Genomic DNA, 19,380 nt, shown 5'->3' on the forward strand with positions numbered 1-19,380 from the left:
GCCCCAAAAGTATTGCCCGGATAAACTACGGAATGTAAAACATACGGAAACTGAAAGACGACAAAAACAAAAAAACAGCGAAAAAATTTAACCCGCCTCTCACTCATCGCGAAACTATTAAGCCACCTATGCTCCGCTGCGCTCCGCCCGGTGGCAAAAAATAAACAGATCGGTTGAAAAAGTTATGAAATCTAGCCTGGTAAGATAAAGATATGGCGGCCAGAGCTGCTGCTACTGCAACTGTTAGAGCTGTAAAACCTGGGAAATTCAGAGCAAGACGAGCTGCAATAACACTGGTAAGACTTTCTGCTACTATCTCTTGATATTTGATAGGTTTTGGCGTCCAAAATTTATCATCTCTAGACTTTTCATCTCCAATCGGTGATGACGAAATGGGCCAATATTTCTTATCAAAGTCCAAAGTGGAAAGGCAAGGGATGTTGTTAGCCGGGGTGATAGCTTCTTCTTAAAAGCAAAAGACACAAATATATTTTTTTGGATTTAGCGTACACTTGCCTAATTCCGGACGGTTTTCAACAGTGTAGACCTAAAGCTGTAAACCAGCATCTAATAACATAGGAAAACCAGAATATGATTCTTCGATGGGAATCAAAACTATAAACCAGACGTCCCCGCGCTCGATCGATCATCGGAACGGCTCGATGACGGATCGATGGATTACTTAACAATCCGGATAGAAGATCGATAGAGGATCGATACTCAAGATTCTTTTAAGCTTATGATTAGTTATCGATTATTTATCGATCTTTTATCGATCTTATCGACCCTATCGACTCATACTCGATTTACGATCGATAACAAATCGATTAACGATCAATGACGAATCGATTAACGATCGATGACGAATCGGTATACTCGATTGAAATACTAGCTCAATAATGGATCAACGAAGGATCGATACTCAAGACTTTTTAATGGCTGAATCTTCCATCGATCTCCTATCCGGATCGTTAAGTAATCCATCGATCACATAACCATCCGTCATCGCGCCGTTCCGATGATCGATCCTATCGAGCGCGGACGTCTGGTATAAAGTGCACTTACAAACATCAATTTGTCAGATCTAACAAAATTAATAACCGCACTGTCATCATTGACAATAAAACAAACAATTTTCTGTCAACACAAGTGTTATACGCGTAAGCGAAATCGCGTATTACGAACAACCTCTAAATTACTGAGTACAGGAGAAAAAAATCGAAATTCAAAATGGGGGCCAAGCCCACACTGATAACTATCAAAAATCTTTGTTTTTCAATCAGCTATTGCAGCTCAATAAATCAATGAAATAATTTGAAATAAAAAGTAAACAAACCTTGAACCTTTCATGAATCCAAATAAAAAAAGTATTCATCTAAAGTGAAGATTACATTTCAAAATAAAACAATTTCCAAACCAACCTAAAGTCAGTATCTGCCAACTAAAAATTTCTCTGCGGGGTCACTGGCAAGGAGTTACGACTTCAGACTTTAGATTCCAATTCTTGTATAGGCTGCAACTACACTGCCAAATCAGTGAAGTAAAGTTTGAAAATATTCTTTATTAGAAAAACAGTTAAAAGCAGTCAAAACGCAATTTACCTTCTTACCTCCTGAGTTTGTCTTTGTTATGCTAAAATATAACAAACCTTTGTCATGCTGTCTAATTACAAAAACCTCCAATCACTACTTCTCCGCCATCTTGTTTCACTTTAAATGCCGTGTTTTAAAATTCCTTACAGTAGCTACATTGTACGGAACAGGTTTTCTCCAGGTTTTTCAATCCCGGGATTAAACTACAAGGGCGGTTCCGCCCGCTTATTTTTCTTTCGGCGTTGAGCGCCCCGGGGATACTTAACAATAAAAGAGATTTTAAGATTAATGTTGAAAAAGCATATTTTTACGATAAATTTAGGCGATACTCAACAAAAAATAAGGTGGTTTTAAACAAATCTAAGACAAATTGGCGTTTCTTTCTGTTCTAATATATGCAAATCATGTCGAAAAAAGAATATATTTCCACCTTTTCATAATTCACTTTCGCTTTCGTGTTAGGCGATTCCAATTGGATAAATACCGCTCGCTAACAAATTCTGATTGGCTGTAAGTTTTTAGCTTCGGGATTCTGATTGGATCATTTCCCGCGTCACGGTTGAATTTTGATTGGTTGAAAGTTTCTGAGCGTGAATTCTGATTGGATGAATACCTGAAAAGTAAACAATAGTATGTAAGTCAGGGGGGGTCATGCAGTTAGTACCAGACACGTTGACGGTTAGTACCGTGGTGGGTCATTTTCATTTTAAGGATTTTGCAGTTAGTACCTACTGGGTACTAACTGCTGAAAGGGGGTGGTATCTCAAAATTTTTCAAAAAATCAATTAGTACTTTAGGGTACTAACTGCTGAAAGGGGGCGGTATCTCAGAATTTTTCAAAAAATCAATTAGTACTATAGGATACTAAGTGCTTGAAAATGGGTTGCTGTCTACTGTCTGCCTTTTAAAAAAAGTCTTAGCTGAAATATTTTGACATTACTCACTCAAATGTTTTGACCTTACAATGTCTTCTAATTTTACAATGAACTATATATCAGACACTTTGCAGTGTCTTCTATTCACAGGATGAAAGACACACCCGACACGCCACATTCGATTTCATTTGTTTTGATTCAGTTTGATTTTGTAGTGTCTTCTTTTTTTGATAACAAGAGATTTGACTGGATTTGATGCAAAAGTCAGATGGCTGATTTGAACATATTTGAAGAGGTCTTATAAACTTTTAGTGAAGTTAGAGATGTTTAAAATCACAATGCTTTAAAGCCTTCTGCTTTGACGTGGCGCTTTTTTATAGAAAGTCCTGAAAAGGGTTTGTATAACTTCTACCTTTCTGAAATTTAGGCAATTCTTACAACCATTTTCTAATTAACTTAAATTGTATGTATATCAATGCTAATATAAGCAATTCTTCTTTTCCTCCATTCTTTCTCCTTTTCTTTTCATCAAACACACACAAGAGAATGACGTTCCATTTACGATAATTTCGAATGTTTTATTAAGGAAATCGAATGTTTTGAGCGTTTAATTCGAATGCCTTTTTTTTTTGTTGAGTGAGGAGAGACGAAGCACAAAACAAGAATCTTCTTTTACTTGGAATTATTTTTAAATTTTTAAAGTCCTGTTAGTTTGAGCTTTAAACCATAGTAGTTATTAATTATACCAAAGCACAGAAAAGGTTTTTTTATGACTGTTTATGAGCTTATTCCGGGTCATTTAGAGCCGAAAACAGGGGAATCATTCTTTTCTATGTAAAACAAATAGTATCAGAGGCAGTCAGAGGTGCTTACTGCTTAATTAGGGGTGGTATTCAATTTTGGACCCCAAATGCAGTTAGTACTTTAGGGTACTAACTGCAGAAGGGTGGTGGGTGTATTTCAAAATTTGGATTTTGCAGTTAGTACACATAGTGTCTGGTACTAACTGCATGACCCCCCCCCCCCCTGTGTAAGTATTTTGCTTATCAAAACCTAAAGATTTTCAGGGGGTTTTATTTACTTTGCATGACAATAATTAAGCCTACAAAACACCGAGAAAAAAACCCAACATAGAACAGGTGTATTTTGTAATGTAGAATATGATAGCTTAAATCTTTTTGAAATTCTATGTCAGGATTTTTTCTCAATGCCCCGTAACTATTCCCGGGGTACCCGTTGCTAAGACCTTATGTTAAAAACGAAAGCGATTACGGCAAAAAGTAGCGATTTTCGTAATACCTCAAATATTGATACTTGACTGTACTGCAAATGATCTGTATAACAAAGACTTCCAAATGGGTCCATAAGTTAAGAAAATGAGATTATCATCTAGCACGGGGGTTTTGTTTTTAAAAACAAACTTCAAAATAAAATTGTTAATGAACTTCTTACTTAAAATATCACTTACTTACATAATTTATTTATGATATAACACCCCTTTCTTAAATAAATGGCCTCTTAGAGTCTTTTATGTTTGCCACAAGAAGGGAGAAAAATTTAATTTGACCCCTGGTTTTTTCTCTCTTTTTCTAGCCATTTCCCGCGTGTTAGTGTAGACTCAACTTTAATCCGGGGAAATGAAGCGTTATCATTGGTCAAAAATCACGGATGGTCACGTGACCAGAATTTTTATCCAGAGGAATGCCGTGGCCCCAATGTTTTGCTTTAGTGAGATTGATCATTTTGTTGTTTAGATTTGAGCGGGCGAAATTTCTGTACAAACCAAAATATGGCTTCGTTGGAATACCGGTTGAAACACTTGTGTCAAGAGCCTTGTAAACATTCCAACAACTTCCATCGAAATGATCTATCACAGCTCAGTCTACCATTTTTAGCGCGGTCCGAGGATTGAGCTGAGAACGCTCCGCGAACTCCTGCGCGGGTGAAAAACTTCAATCTGTCAATCATTTTCCCAAGCGAAGAGTTCCTGAAGCGGTTCTAGCTTAACGATAGTGCTGCGGGTCATCAATGGATAATATTCAATTATCATTATCCCTTTATTTTCATTCCTAGAACTTTTGCAAAGCAAAGGAAAAATAGAAAAGTTGTATTTTTTACTGTTCTATTCACATACTGAATTTGAAAGATCCTCTATGCGGCGTTTTTTTGCAAACTTCAAAAAACTGATTTTTGACCTGCCTTTGCGGGACTTTGGCTTAAGTGCTTGAGTGCAGCATAGGGTACAAAGTCCAAACATGCGTTTCTCGTAATTTTTGTATGCAGAGTTAGGTCTACACTGTTCAATGTTTTCAATCAAATCTCAAGCACAAGTTGTCAAATGAAAATGTTTTTGACAGTTTCATCAATATGACCAAAACATTTTGTTCAGCCATCCTCACTCTAAGAGAGGCCATCACAGAATGAACTTCCTTATATAGTATGAACCATATTCATGTGTACACTCCATCACAGAGCCTATTTGAGATATTTTACTAACTAGCCCAGAGAAAAATTTTAAACCTTTTATTATTTGAATGCATGCCTTTTTGATACTCAAATATAAAAAAATTAAAAAATGTTAACTTTGTTATTTGTCAAAAAAGTCATTTAAAATTGATTAGACTCTGCGATGGAGTGCAAGGCTGAAAAGCCACATGAATATGGTTCATCCTATAAAGGGAAGTTCATTCTATGGTGGCCTATCTTGAAGTGAAGATGGTTGAACAAAATGTTTTTGGCATATTGATGGAACTGTTTGATAAGAAGGGGTCACTCATATATCAATTCTTCCCGCAACTAACGTCAAATTGACGCGAAAGGGTGAGGGGTTAGAGTCTGTGACGCCAAGAATTTTTGGTGCATGTCAATAGTCTGACACTTTCTAGTTCGACAGTAAAATAGTCCAAATCTATGAAATAAATTTACAATTTAGAAGTCTTTTTTTCTGATGTCGCTTTTGTCCGAAAACGAAAGATTTAAGCGGAGTGTCGAATGTTGAATAAGGGTTTTTCACTGAGATAATATTATAATAAAAGTTCATTTTGGCGGCATTTTGACATTAGAAATAAAGGACCAATTAAATTTGCGTAAAGATAATTTAAAGCAAAAAGAATGTACCGTCTTTAACGGTCCCTTTTTGCATGTTCAGAATCATGCTATAAGGGTTGTAAATGACAAACTTTAATTCCAGCCCCCCCCCCCAAAAAAAAAAGGAGGGTAGTAAAAATAGCTAAATCCAATTTCTTGACTTTTGAAAGCCTAATCCTAATAAGCTTCCCTAAATTTAAGAAAAGTCGGGTTTAGGGGCCCAACCTCAAAGTCAGAACTTTGGATTTTTATAAGCACGTGGTTGCTTATATTTATAAAAGATGTGCCTCCTCTTCGGCGATTCAAATTTTGTTTTATATGTTTTTTTTGACTCGTTTTCGGTCAAAATTATTGTTGGAATACTGACGCATTTGTCAAATCCAACGTCGGCCATTTTTACTGTCGGACTAGAAAGTGTCGAACTACTGACGACCTCCCAGAGTTTTCACCAGAAATATTGATTTTTGTGCTTAACAAGCGATATTTCAGTGAGGCTGGAACTTCGATTTTTGAGGATTACGATTTTATCAGTTTTTTAGCAATTTTTGCCTCGCTAACCCAAATCTCGCAACCTCTTTACCTTAAGGAAGATCAAAATTAGAGTTTTTCAGTGTTCCAAAAAAAACGCACAGCAGAAATTTGTTCATCTTCACAGGGTCAAGATCGATTCTCAACAACAAAATACATCTTTTGGTCTTTGGGTTTGTTTCTGAAATTTTTCCTTCAGTGAATATTGATCACTTTGCTTTTCCCCTTGAGCGCGCGAGATAAAAATTATTAGCTTGCATTTTTGCGCGGGCGAATAAAGATGAGGCGGCAATCTTGCACTGAGGGTGCTACTTAGTTTCCGCCCTATTTTGCGCGCACGATAGAATGGTCCAAACACGGGGGTATTCCAAATGATAAACTATGAAGAACAAGGGTGCTCACAACCTAGCCATAAACTACCGTCCAGTCAGTTTAACAACTATAGTATGCAAAATGATGGAGTCAGTGCTACGAAAAGCAATTATGGATCATCTTGTGGAAGAAAATCTTTTATCTGAAAAACAGTACGATTTTATTGGTAAGCGATCAACAGTCACTCAACTTCTTTACTACATTGACCAATGTTGTGAAACGATGGCAGAAGGCAAAGTTGTCGATTGCATCTATTTTGATTTTGCAAAAGCGTTTGACACCGTCCCTCACAGGAGGTTAAAGAAAAAACTGGAATGTTACGGGGTAGGTGGAAGTCTACTAAACTGGATAACATCGTTTTTGTCAGATCGCAAGCAGCTGGTCAAAGTCAACTCAGCCAAATCAACAACTAACCCTGTCGTAAGTGGGATTCCTCAAGGAAGTGTACTTGGACCTCTGCTATTTGTCATTTACATCAATGATTTGCCAGACAAAGTAGTTTCGGATGCATTTCTCTTCGCTGATGACACGAAAATAGTGAAGACTTTAGATTCGGTAGAAGACTCTATCGTTGTACAAAGAGATATCGATGAAATGGAAAAGTGGTCTCAGGATTGGTTACTCACGTTCCATCCTGATAAATGTCATGTCTTAACAGAGCCTGAACCTTTCATGTCAAAAAAGTCCCGAAAACACTGAAAACACTTTTACCTGAAACACCTTTTCTGAACCTTTCATGGTTTTCTGGGTGTTTTTGGCAAAAACATTTTACCAGAAACACCTTACCTCTCGAGGTGGTGTGTTTCCAGCATTTCCTGTGTTCCCGGTATTTCCATAAATCAACTCTCAATTTTCTCCACTAAACTCAGGCAAAAATGCCATTTCCCAGAAACACCACCATTTTGTGAACCATTCAGTCTTTTTCCTGGTGTTCCTGGTGCTTTTCAAGACGATTTTGAAGCTCTTGCAGTGTCCTGACTGAACCAATCAGATAAAAATCGGGTTAAAAATCGGGCTAGAAAATCGGAAAAAAACGGGGAAATGGGACTTTTCGATACCGTTTCAGCCAGTCGGGACTTGTTTTATAGCAGTCGCCTTCGACAGGACATTTGGTGTTTATGGTGTTTTTAAAAATTGAACCTTTCATGCTGGAAAGTGTTTTCTGCAAACCAGGTAAGCAAGGTGTTTTTAAAAACATGAATGGTTCAGGCTCACAATAGGTAAATTCGCCAACATCAAGCATGCACACAGATACCAGCTTGGAGGTAATGAACTTGAACATGTTTTTGAAGAAAAAGACCTCGGCATCTTGATCGATTCGGAACTAACTTTCGAGGAGCATATATCCAAACAGGTTAACAAAGCAAATTCAATCCTTGGAGTCATCAAAAGAAGTTTTAACGACTTGAGTCCTTCGGCACTTTGTACTCTGTACACCACCTTTGTCAGACCTCACTTGGAATATGCACAATCAGTATGGCAGCCAAAATTACGTCGTAGTATAAACTTGATTGAAGGTGTTCAAAGACGGGCGACAAGACTGATTCCTCAATATCGTAATCTCCACTACGAAGAACGTTTAAAAAGACTCAAGCTTCCATCTCTTGAGTTCAGAAGGCTTTTCAGTGATATGGTGCAAATATATAAGCATATTCATTTTTACGACCCACAGACAACTCGGAACAAGTTTTTAAAAATCCCGTCCAACCAGATTCCATGATCATGAATTTGTTCCAAACTTTGCTGATGATGGTTTTCGTGGGGCTCAGACGAAATCTTTCTACTATAGATCGATCCCAACATGGAATGCACTACCGCGATTTGTCATCGAGTCGACCTCAATCAAATTGTTTAAAGAAAGCCTAAACAAAGCGTGGGAAAAACACCAACTAAGATACTTGACATATTAATATTGTAATTAGAAATCGGTTCGTAGAGGTCCACCTCGGGCCTGTGAGCTTGTATACATCATAATAATAATAATGTTGTTCTGTAAGTGTTTATTTTCTGAGAGATACAAATAGTATATTGAATATTATTAACTTATTTATTTAAGTATTTTGAGTGCAAATCTTTATGGTTAAATAAAAAATAAATGATAACAGTTCCGTTTTATTCCTCAAACCCCCGGGAAAAGTTTTTTTTGCCAACTTAGCTATTTTACAAATCTTGGAAAAGAACTCCCATAGGAATCCCGATACCTAACCTGATAGGTTAATTTCGGAACAGCTTCAAGAAAGTCATATAATGGCAGATAATTTTAAAGGTTTCTGAGGCAATGTGTGTAATTTATCGATGATGATGGCTTGTTGATTCTTTAAGGAAAAAAGAAAACAGGTATATTCTAGAAATAGAAATCACTGTATTTCATTTGTCCAGAGATTTGCCGCCTTTAGCCAATATACGGCTAAAGTCATTTTTAGCTGGCAAGTGTCTACAAATACTGTCAACTGCTCCAACTTGGGACGAATGGTCGCAACATGGGACTTGTTGATATCTGGCCCGTATTTCACTTAGGTTAAATCTCTTTGACAACAAATTCTTTTTGATTACTCCATCAAGTTTATCAATTGTACTTTCTGTCATAACATGTCACAATAACTTTCGCTGATAGCGCGCCCTTTTTAACTTTTGTTTTCATTCAAAATGACCGGACGCCAAATGGAGAATTAGAGAACGCCCACCGCTTAACCGCCTACCGCCCAATGGGATTAACAAATAACAAGTGTGTAACTTGCCCCGCGAGTGATGTCTGAACGCTCCATCGTTTTGCCACTGATTTGATTTCTTCGTTCCAGACACTTGCGCCTGTTCCACTACGGATTTTTTTCATATTTCGATTTAAAAGCCTATTCAGTGCAAAAGAGGAATCGTGTATTTTTTAATAAGCGGTTCATTAAACTCAAATCAAATGATTTTGGAGGTTTGGTGAAATGGTGGTGGAATGGCCGTCCCATGTTATGATCGTTTTTGCGCCCATATCAATGTCAATCATATTATTAACTCACCAAGATTTTGAAAAATACATTGAATTAACAAAAACCGAACCGAAAAGCGGTTGGTAGATCATTAAGCAGATCTATACTACCTGGGGTTTTGTAGAGGTCTGCGATTCAGACTTTTAACCAAAACAAACGGCTCGATGTTTATGTCTCGTGTTCCTTTTGTTTAGACAATCCGCACGGCCCTTAAATTTTGCAAACAGTTGGTCTTTTTTTGTGAAATGTCGCTCTTCTGTTGATTACAATTACGGAGTAAATTAATTCTGGCAACTTTCCGAAAAAAAGTTTAGAAGTTATCTCCATTACTTTTAAAATGTAAACTGAGCAAGCTGTAGCAAAATTAAAGATGACTAACGAAACAACGATGAAAGTGAAGGAGAGAGTTTCATCAATTTTTGATAATTTTTAAACTTTGACATTAAGAGGTGGGGATGGGGGGTTTTCAAATTAGCGTCAACTTGACATTAGTCGTGGCAAGAATCGATATGTGATTGACCCCTAACTTGCATCAATGGAGGGAAACAGAACAAAATTCAACCTTTCTTTGTCTTTTTACCTTTGTAAACAAAAATTTACCGCTAAATAGATACAAACAATAAACATCAAGCTCCCAATGGGCTCTTCCAGTTAAAGTCTGTTACAAGGGGGCTAGACGGCGGGGGAATTCCGAGGCAAAATTTTTTCTTTTAATTCCTTGATTTCCAATACAAAATCAATTTTTTGGTGGAACAATCTGGAATTTCCGATACTTTTTTCAAAATTTTGACAAATTATGTTGAAATTTCCAAGGGTTTAAATAAAAAATTTAGTTGAATTTCCGAAGCACTTTGAAAAATTGACTGGGTTTCCAAGTGCTTTTATTATCTGAAAATCCTGTCGTCCACCCCCAATATCAAATTTTACCCCATCCCCCCGTGTACGCAAGCGTACGCAAATGGCTATACCCTTGGTCAGGCTCGTGTATGCTTAAGTTCTCAAAGCATCCAGGCATAGGTTTAGCCTAGAAATCTAAGCTAGTTTGATTCAGTCACTTGGATAAATCTGATGGTTAAGTTGTGACTGAATAACTAGCTTAGGGACAGTAAACTCGGTAGCTTATCAACTGACAACAACGACAATTCAAATTTCGCGGCGAGGGATAACGTAAACTCACATAATTTGCATTATTATTCGTCCTTGACTTAATTCGTTTCATATCAAAAATATGAAATCACACCACACACAGAACATAATATCAAAACATTATTTAGAATTTTTTTATTTTGTCTTTTTTTCTATCTTCTGATTGGCTCTTATTGTAAGATTAGATAAACAAACTCTCCGTCTTACAGTTTATGTGCTCCTTTTGTAAAATATAAAATGAAATTCTATTGTAAAGTGTGCCGATGGAGAGTGAAGGAAAAATTTGTTCATTTTTTTCAAAAAGTTATGTTCGTGTTTTATGGAACAGTCAACAAGAGACAAATTCGTTTCTTGAGTGATAATTTTGTGATTTGACATAAAAGTATTTTGTATGATTTTTACAAAGCTCATCTTAAAAATAACCTTCAACAAAATAAATAAAAATTACTTTAGACTAGCAGGCTAAAATACCGTATACAAAACAATGTAATCAATCCCCCCCAAAAAAAACATTTTCTTGAGTCTTGAATTCGTATAGCTGTCACTGAAAATAAGCACCGACAGTTTTATGTTCTTCGAAAACGAAAGATGTCATTGTCTATAAAATAGAGCATAAAGTCTCAAATTCATAAAACAACAAGAAACCACAACCAGTCAAAAACCAAGAACTGTCTATCATCTATCCATTACAGTATAATACAATATCATGTCATGCAAATACAGAACTACAGCATAGGATCTGTACAAGTACTCTCTCTTATATATTGCCACATACGATAGTCAATGTTCAATCACAAATCTTTACTTTATTATTTACCATTCTGGAAACAAGCAACTTTTGCTGTCTTTACGACGAATAGCATTCTTTTTTCTTCATCAGTTCAATTCTTCCCAAAAACAAGAGAAGCACTATCAGGTCGGGATCAGGTCTTGAAAACATTTTCTGATACAGTATTCCAAATATATATCTCTCAGCTCTCTCATGGTAATAGTCTCACATCATAATATAATCGAAGAAAGATCTTGCATTCAATGAGTCCCACCTCTTCTACTCGTTTTCTGATAAAATAATTATAAACTTCTATCGCTCACGAAAATTCCCGATTTTTTACCACGTGACCCACTCTGACCAATCAGAAGCTCACCGAATCCTGCGTTTGTATTATGAACGCGCCCTTCCCTAAGCCAGTATTCCAAGGCAAACTTAAAATCCGTAAATATAAAAAATGTAATAAATATAATAAAAACGCTATATTGCCATAAGCCGTGTGTCCTAGCCTTGTGAATACGGGCTTAGTTAACTAGGCTAGCATAGGTTATGCTTATTATATGCTTATGAATCATGCTTATGATTCACCTCAAGCTAAGTTTTTAGTGAAATTTCAGAAATTTTGTAAAAATTTGTTCAGATTTTGGGAGCAGTGGAATCAGGGAAACCGTGGAAAGTCTTTTTTTTTTACTTGACCTCTACCTTTTAAACAGATAAAAATGACAACTGGAAAAATATTTCATATGCTTATGTTATGTTTAGGAATTCTGCAAATCTGAGCCTTCATATGCTTATAAGTGTTATGCTTATAAAAAAAACATGTATGTGGACAGCCCCCTAGTTAGAGCTGTAGTTAAGGTGTCCGGAGGCAAGTGTACGCTACATAAACACAGCAAAACAGTGGGATGTTAAATTTTCAATATCTGTAAATTCCATTAATTTTTGGGCTCAAAATAGGCCTATTTTCACACATTTGGTTGCGCGAAAATTAAAGGGTGCGTGAATTAGTTATCGTTATGAACGTGTGGAAATCTTATCTTAGGGCTCTTTTAATAAAATGGGACCTCTGTTCATGGTAAATATGCCCCTGGGATGTAAAATCTAGCTTGAATACACACTGAAAGTGAGTAAAACTCACTTTAAATCATCAAAAACACTCATTAAATATCCCAGAAATTGCAAGATGCGCTAAACTTAAAGGATACGCTAAAATTAAAGGATGTGCAAATATTCTATTTTACAAGCTGCATGAAAATTAAAGGTGCAAAAATTTGAGGTGCAAAAATATAAGGCGCACAAAAATTAATGGAATTAAGGTATATATATATAGATTTGATATCTTCCTGACTCATGGCTTGAAAATCCATTATTCAGATTGCTTTTTTGCCGATCAACCAACTGGCTCTCTTTTTTAACTAAAAATGGTGCGACCACAAGTTATTTGTGATCGCGACCTTATGTAAAATAGAGAAATAGCAGTACATAGCCTAACAAGCAGTTCTCAAAGGTAAAAGAAGGTTGTAATCATATATAATTAAGAGCCAGTTTTTGGGCAGTGGATAACGATTAAGAGCCAGTTTTTTTCAGAATGGGGCAGTTTGGGGCAGTTCCAATAGTTTGAAACTTAGATTTTTTTCATTTTTGGATATGTTGTTAAGTACAATGAACTGAGTAAAATCCCAAAATATTTTGGTCTGAAAATCCATGATGGCGGATTTATGCCAATTTGAAGTATTTGACATTTATGGGCATTGCACTTAAAAAGTTTTTTGAAATAGAACCATGCTTTCTCAATCCAAATGAGGAATTGATTTTTGGTGATTCTGAAACTATGGCCAGTAAACTATACAATTTTCCAAAAAAATCTAAATTTTCAAAATGGTAGCTGGAGTTATGACGTCACAAAAGCACTGCAAATTTGATTTTAGGGGTATTTTAGAGCCATCTGACCTGTCCCAGGGGAGTTTGTTACTGCTCAAAACAATAATTTCTGGTAGTTTAGTCCCTGGTCTATTCATTTGAAATGATTGCAATAAAAAATTCCTGCCCTACTGGCCCCTAGAGGCCTGAAAAGCCAATAAGGTCTTAAAAAAAGTACCAACTTTAGCCCAATTTTCCTAGCAATCCCAACATTGTCTGACCTCCAACTCTACTGTTCCTGAAAGACAACCGCCTGGTCTTTTAGGATCAAAAGAGAAACCTATGTGGTCTCCTACCATTAACTTTTTATCTTGATTTAAAAATTTTCTCAACATTGCTCGAACATTGCTACATTTTTAGCTGAAATTTTTGCCCAAAAGGAGTACCCATTGATACTTGATTCTTGATTTTGTGAAAGCATCCTATAGATAGTTCAAGAATTTAACAGAAGTTGGAACCTTTTCCTTTTTTTTAAACATTAGGGCTAGCTCAAAGTCAGTCTTAACTCTAAAATCCTAAAAATATTGACAATGCTGCTCAAAACAACAATATTTGCTCAAGATTGAACAGAAAATGAGCCCACTAAGACAATGAAACCTTTGTTTTTGGAAAGTTTCATGGGGATAATACAAACATTCATCAAGATCTTTACCTCCTGAACTACCATTTAAGGATCAAGTCTGTCAAAATGTGCTTCTAAACTCTCAAATCTTCAAAGGTGAACTTTACCAACCCCATAAAACAATTTAATGGAATATGTGATGAGGAATCATGATTTTCAGATAAAATTTACTTTCTAACTGCCAATTACTGGCTGCAATAGAATGACCTCAGCTCTAGTCAAAAATTAAAAAAAAAAAGCCTTTTTGGCCCAAAAAAGCACATTTGACAACTTTTTTCACTTAGTTTCGTTGTTTTTATATAAAAGATTCATCATATTATTATAGGAGTATATTTCGCAGGTCTATTGACCTCTATGAAACAATCTAATTCAAATTTACAGTTCATCAATAACGGTCTTTTTACATATTTTCTTAAAGTAGAGCTTAGCCCGAGGGCTACCTCTCACTTTCCATACACAGCATTCATCCTTCTCATTTTTCGTTTTCTCTTTAGCTTTTTCATGCCATTCTTTAATGGTTTCACGTTCTTTCTTGGAGAAGTCATCTGTTACACTGAAATTATCTTCGTTTAGTTTATGGACTGAGGCCATAATTCTTTTCTTGTCTTCTTCATTGGCCAACGTTACTTTCAATGGCCGCCATCTTTTCGTCTTGAACATATCATCCTTTCGAGCACCGATTCGTTCTGCAGTGACAACATTTATCTTTAATCCCATACGATTTCCTACAACTTCCTCCACGTAATCTTTGTCACCGGCCCGCTGTTCCTCTTTGTTCTCATCTTTATTTTCACCTAAATGATGGACAATGATGTTACATCTAGTTAAGTTCTTCCAGCGATCTTCTTCTCTTTCTTCTTTTTCATTTTTGATAAATTTCTTGATGATAACCTCCTGTTTCTTCACCTCTTCCTTTGTGATATCTGCATATGTTGCCCGTTTTGGTTCTTTAGCGACGTCTTCTTTGTTCATAGCTATAAGTTCCTCCATTTTCTTCTCTAGATTATGCAATCTAGTGTTAAAAACAGATTCAAATATTTGCTGACCTCCATCTTCACATTCTGCTTCCGTTATTGTTTGCGTTATTTGGTTACTTCTGACTCTTTGCTTACTTGTTTTGATTTTTTCCAAAAGTATTGGCGTGACTGTAACACATTTTTTACATTCGAAGCGTCGACTTTTGTATTGCAGACAAAGCTGAATTTGGTATGCGGGAAGCTCCGAACAAGCATAATGAACGAATCTCTGGCATTTCCTACATTGTAACATGTCATTATCCTTTATTATTTCATTCGTGAAGCATTTATTGGCGGTACAGGATCCATATTTTTCAGCATTTTCAGTGGATTTTTCATCGATTGTTGCCATTCTTTTTCATTCATTCGCAAGAGCGTGGCCGTACATATTGTATTTGACGTAGCCCTTATATCATAACAAATTCAGTGACCTAGACCCCTTTGAAGTTTGCCAATGGGCCAAAATATCCCAAATTTTAGTCATTTTTAAAGCAATGTTAAGAAATTTTTAAATCAAGATAAAAAATCAATGGTTGGAGACCACATAGGTTTCTCTTTTGATCCTAAAAGACCAGGCGGTTTTCTTTCAGGAACAGAAGAGTTGGAGGTCAGACAATGTTGGGATTGCTAGGAAAGTTGGTACTTTTTTGAGACCTTATGGCTTTTCAGGCCTCTAGGGGCCAGTAGGGCCGGATTTTTTTATTGCAATCACTTCAAATGAATAGACCAGGGACTAAACTACCAGAAATTATTGTTTTGAGCAGTAACAAACTCCCCTGGGACAGGTCAGATGGCTCTAAAATACCCCTAAAATCAGATTTGCAGTGCTTTTGTGCTTTTTTTTGCTTTTTGTACCATTTTGAAAATTTAGATTTTTTTTGAAAATTGTATAGTTTACTGGCCATAGTTTCAGAATCACCAAAAATCAATTCCTCATTTGGATTGAGAAAGCATGGTTCTATATCAAAAAACTTTTTAAGTGCAATGCCCAAAAATGTCAATAACTTCAAATTGGCATAAATCCGTCATTATGGATTTTCAGACCAAAATATTTTGGGATTTTACTCAGTTCATTGTACTTAACAGCATATCAAAAAATGAAAAAAATCTAAGTTTCAAACTATTGGACCTGCCCCACTCTTAAAAAAACTGGCTCTTAAGAGCCTTTTTTTTTTAATCTTCAAAATAAATAAAGTGTGCAGTGTGATACCTCATAAAATAAGACCCTGAAAGTTTTACCTTGATATCTCAAGTAGTTTCTCAAGTGTCCTGTCAACACTTTTCACTGACTACCCATATATACTCACATAGCATAGGGGGAAAATCAAAATATAATAGCCGCATTCTTTTTCACCGTCCAACATACTCACATAGCATAGGTTGACCAATTCGAAAGTCCTTTCACTTGCCAAGTGAACTGCTGCATGTGGGGATCATACCTTAGTGGCCTGTGCAGCAACCAAGGTCAATGACAACCCTGTCAACGCACCGGACTTACGATGGCTCTAGATGCGAAATGTCCGGAGATATTTTTGTACATATTCTACACTGTGCTACGTCCTGCAAACTCTCACGCATTGAGCATAATACTCGTGCATTTCCATAATGTCTCACACATTTTTTGAGCAATTCGATTTTTCGTGGTAGTTTTGATTTCAGAAAAAGTTTCCCCAGTTTTCCAATTTTTCGAAAAATATTTCATCGATTTTCCTCCAAAATCCAAATTTATTAGTTTCTGGTAGCATGGTTTAAAATCATTACATTTCAGATTCTCTTTATTTCAACCTCTAAAGTTGATGTTTTCGACTAAATATGCATTATATTTTAATACATTTTGTACCTGTTTTTTTTTCTCCAACCCCTCCCCACTTATTTCAATTATATACATGGTAACTAAGCGAACCAATAAATTCTTATCAATGTTTTTTTTTCTTAATTGCAGACGTCAAGTGCTGTTAACAGAGTCAAAGAATTATTATCTGAAAGTCCTGAATCGGTAAGTAATACAAATCTATTAAAGAGGGTTCCTGGATTGAAGAATAAATTTGGGCGTAGCTGAAAGATAAGTGTTCGTATAATTCAAGGCTAAGTCATAGACAGTGATTTCATCCTTTTGATTTTAAATTCCTGACAGTCACTGTCTTGATTTTGTATCAAACTTTCTTTCCAAAAAGACAATAGTTATTAGGGGGTATGTAAATTTAAAAGAAATGACTTTTTATGATGTAGCAATCATGTGAAAAGGTTAACAAAATGAATAGTTCCGCTACTGAATAGTTTCTAGCTGGCATGAAAATACATTTCGCAAGCCGAAAGAGTTTTTCAAGCTGTCCTTCAAAATGCTTTTTAATATAAACCAAAATTTATGAAAAATTTAATTAATAGGTCCATAGAGCTTGCATTTCATTCCCAAAAATAAATGATGTCAAATGTTTTCCATGAATTTAACTAACATTTCGAGCTTGTTTATCCCAATAATCTGCTAACTTACATTGTAGAAATATTTTGAGCACAAAATTAATTTTTTATAGATTGGTCTACGAATAGGAGTAAAAGAAAGAGGCTGTAATGGACTTTCGTACACACTAGATTATGTGACAGAGAAAAAGAAGTTTGACGAAATCGTCAACCAAGATGGTAAAGTATTTGCTCCTTTTTATGACAAAGCCAACTTTAGTTGATCCTGCCTGGTCAAAATAGAGGGAGGGTCACTTGCCATCACTTTCGTTGAGGTTTACTTTTAGTGCCGCCGAAGAGCAAAGAGCGATAACAACACCCCTCTTAAGAAAGAGTCTAAGATCGGTTGACTTTATAGATAGGATGATAATCAACAGTTGATATTGATTAGTCACGAACTAAGTAAATTTTATATTTCACATTAACTTTAATGAATTAAGAAACATAAACATAGTGCAAACTAGCTGAAATTATCACTGGAATTTTCTGATAAGAACAGGCTAATAAACCATCTGAAGTTTCAAGTTTAAACTTTAACTGATTTGTTTATTTTCATTTATTTATAGGTGTTAAGATTCTGATTGATTCGAAAGCCCAATTATCATTGCTCGGTACAGAAATGGACTTTATAGAAGGACTCATAGCTAGTGAATTTGTTTTTAATAATCCCAACATTAAAGGAACTTGTGGATGTGGTGAAAGCTTTCATTTATGATGTCGTTTACAGCTGATGTTGTTTTTGTTTTTAAAATGAAATTGGCGTTTCTAAAAGGTATACATACATGGTGATATGTACTTCACTGATTGGTAAACTCTTTCACTCGTCTACATCACTTTGCATCATTTGTTTTTGACAATGTTTTTGGATGATAAACATGCTATATTAGTGATTGGAGAATTAGTTCACAATATTGAGAACAATTACTATCTACATGAATATTTCGACCGTATGATTGGATTATGTTGTTTCCTTAAGACTTAACACCAAATGCATCCTAAGGCTTAAACTCATTTAGATGCTTAAAGTATAAGGTTTGTGTTTGGCTTTAAGCTGGAGAAGCTAAATTGATTTTGGATTTTTGACTTTTAATAAACACTTGCCCAATCAATAAACATACGAGCTAAAAACTTCTTTTTTAACCGACCAATAAATTTCGCCTAAGTCTGAATTGTTTAAGATTTGTCTTGAATTTCTATTGTGCTGATGTTATTATTTTGAGGGTTAAAATCTGAGTTCTGTGTTGTTGTTTTTCACGCATTATTTACTTTACGCCGAGTGTATATAATTTTTTTGAATATTGTCCTTTTTTTAAAAAAGATCTATATTTTAATTTGTAACAAATAAGTATTGTTTATTTGAAAAAAAAGCCTGCTAACGCACGTTGTAACAGATTAAACTGTATAATTTACAGCCAACTTCTCCCCCGTGTATCCAGGCTTTATTTACGTTACTGATAGACGCCATTAATATTGTTATTATCTACAATCTCGGTCAAAATATATTGAGAATTTTGGTAAATTCCTCGTTTTTAACAATTTAAAGTTCGGGCGGGAAAGTCGCTTTTGAGCTAATTGATAAATTTATTCAAGTATTTCATTTTTTTTGTCCGAATAAACCTTCCCACAAAAGCGTTAGGTTGATTTTAAAATCGTTCGTGCGAGGCTTTTAGCATAATGTGGTTACCTGAGCAAAAAATTAAATGTTGAATGAAAATCGCGATCCCAAATTGATTGATTTCGAAGCCCTGAAGGTGCTAAAATTGAAACTCTTGGATGGAAAAGGAGATTGAAAGTAGAATCCATCGCCAGATTATGAATGAAAATTTGTCGCGCTAAAACAAAGAAATGACTAAATTCAACCGTCGTCATTCTAAGTCATCACCCCCCAAGCGGCACCCCTAATAACTCACCCCATCACTCAAAAAAAATTTCTCTATCACGAATCACGAAAATCGCTAAAATTTGTCATCACGCAAAAAATAGCGAAAAGTAGCCCAAATCACGCATCATGCCTCAAA

General features: G+C 35.6%; 1 protein-coding gene across 1 annotated transcript; it reads left to right on the forward strand.

Moving 5' to 3' along the window:
• Positions 1-160: 160 nt before the first annotated feature.
• On the forward strand, positions 161-18,752 carry LOC136816742 (iron-sulfur cluster assembly 1 homolog, mitochondrial-like). The gene is made up of 4 exons (XM_067073061.1): positions 161-296; positions 16,848-16,901; positions 17,437-17,542; positions 17,929-18,752. Exons 1-4 carry the CDS (start codon positions 213-215, stop codon positions 18,075-18,077), a joined length of 393 nt encoding a protein of 130 aa, XP_066929162.1. The 5' UTR covers positions 161-212; the 3' UTR covers positions 18,078-18,752.
• Positions 18,753-19,380: the final 628 nt, after the last annotated feature.

Source organism: Clytia hemisphaerica, unplaced genomic scaffold, assembly GCF_902728285.1.
Source record: "Clytia hemisphaerica strain Z4C2 unplaced genomic scaffold, Clytia hemisphaerica genome assembly, whole genome shotgun sequence".
NCBI lineage: Eukaryota > Metazoa > Cnidaria > Hydrozoa > Leptothecata > Clytiidae > Clytia > Clytia hemisphaerica.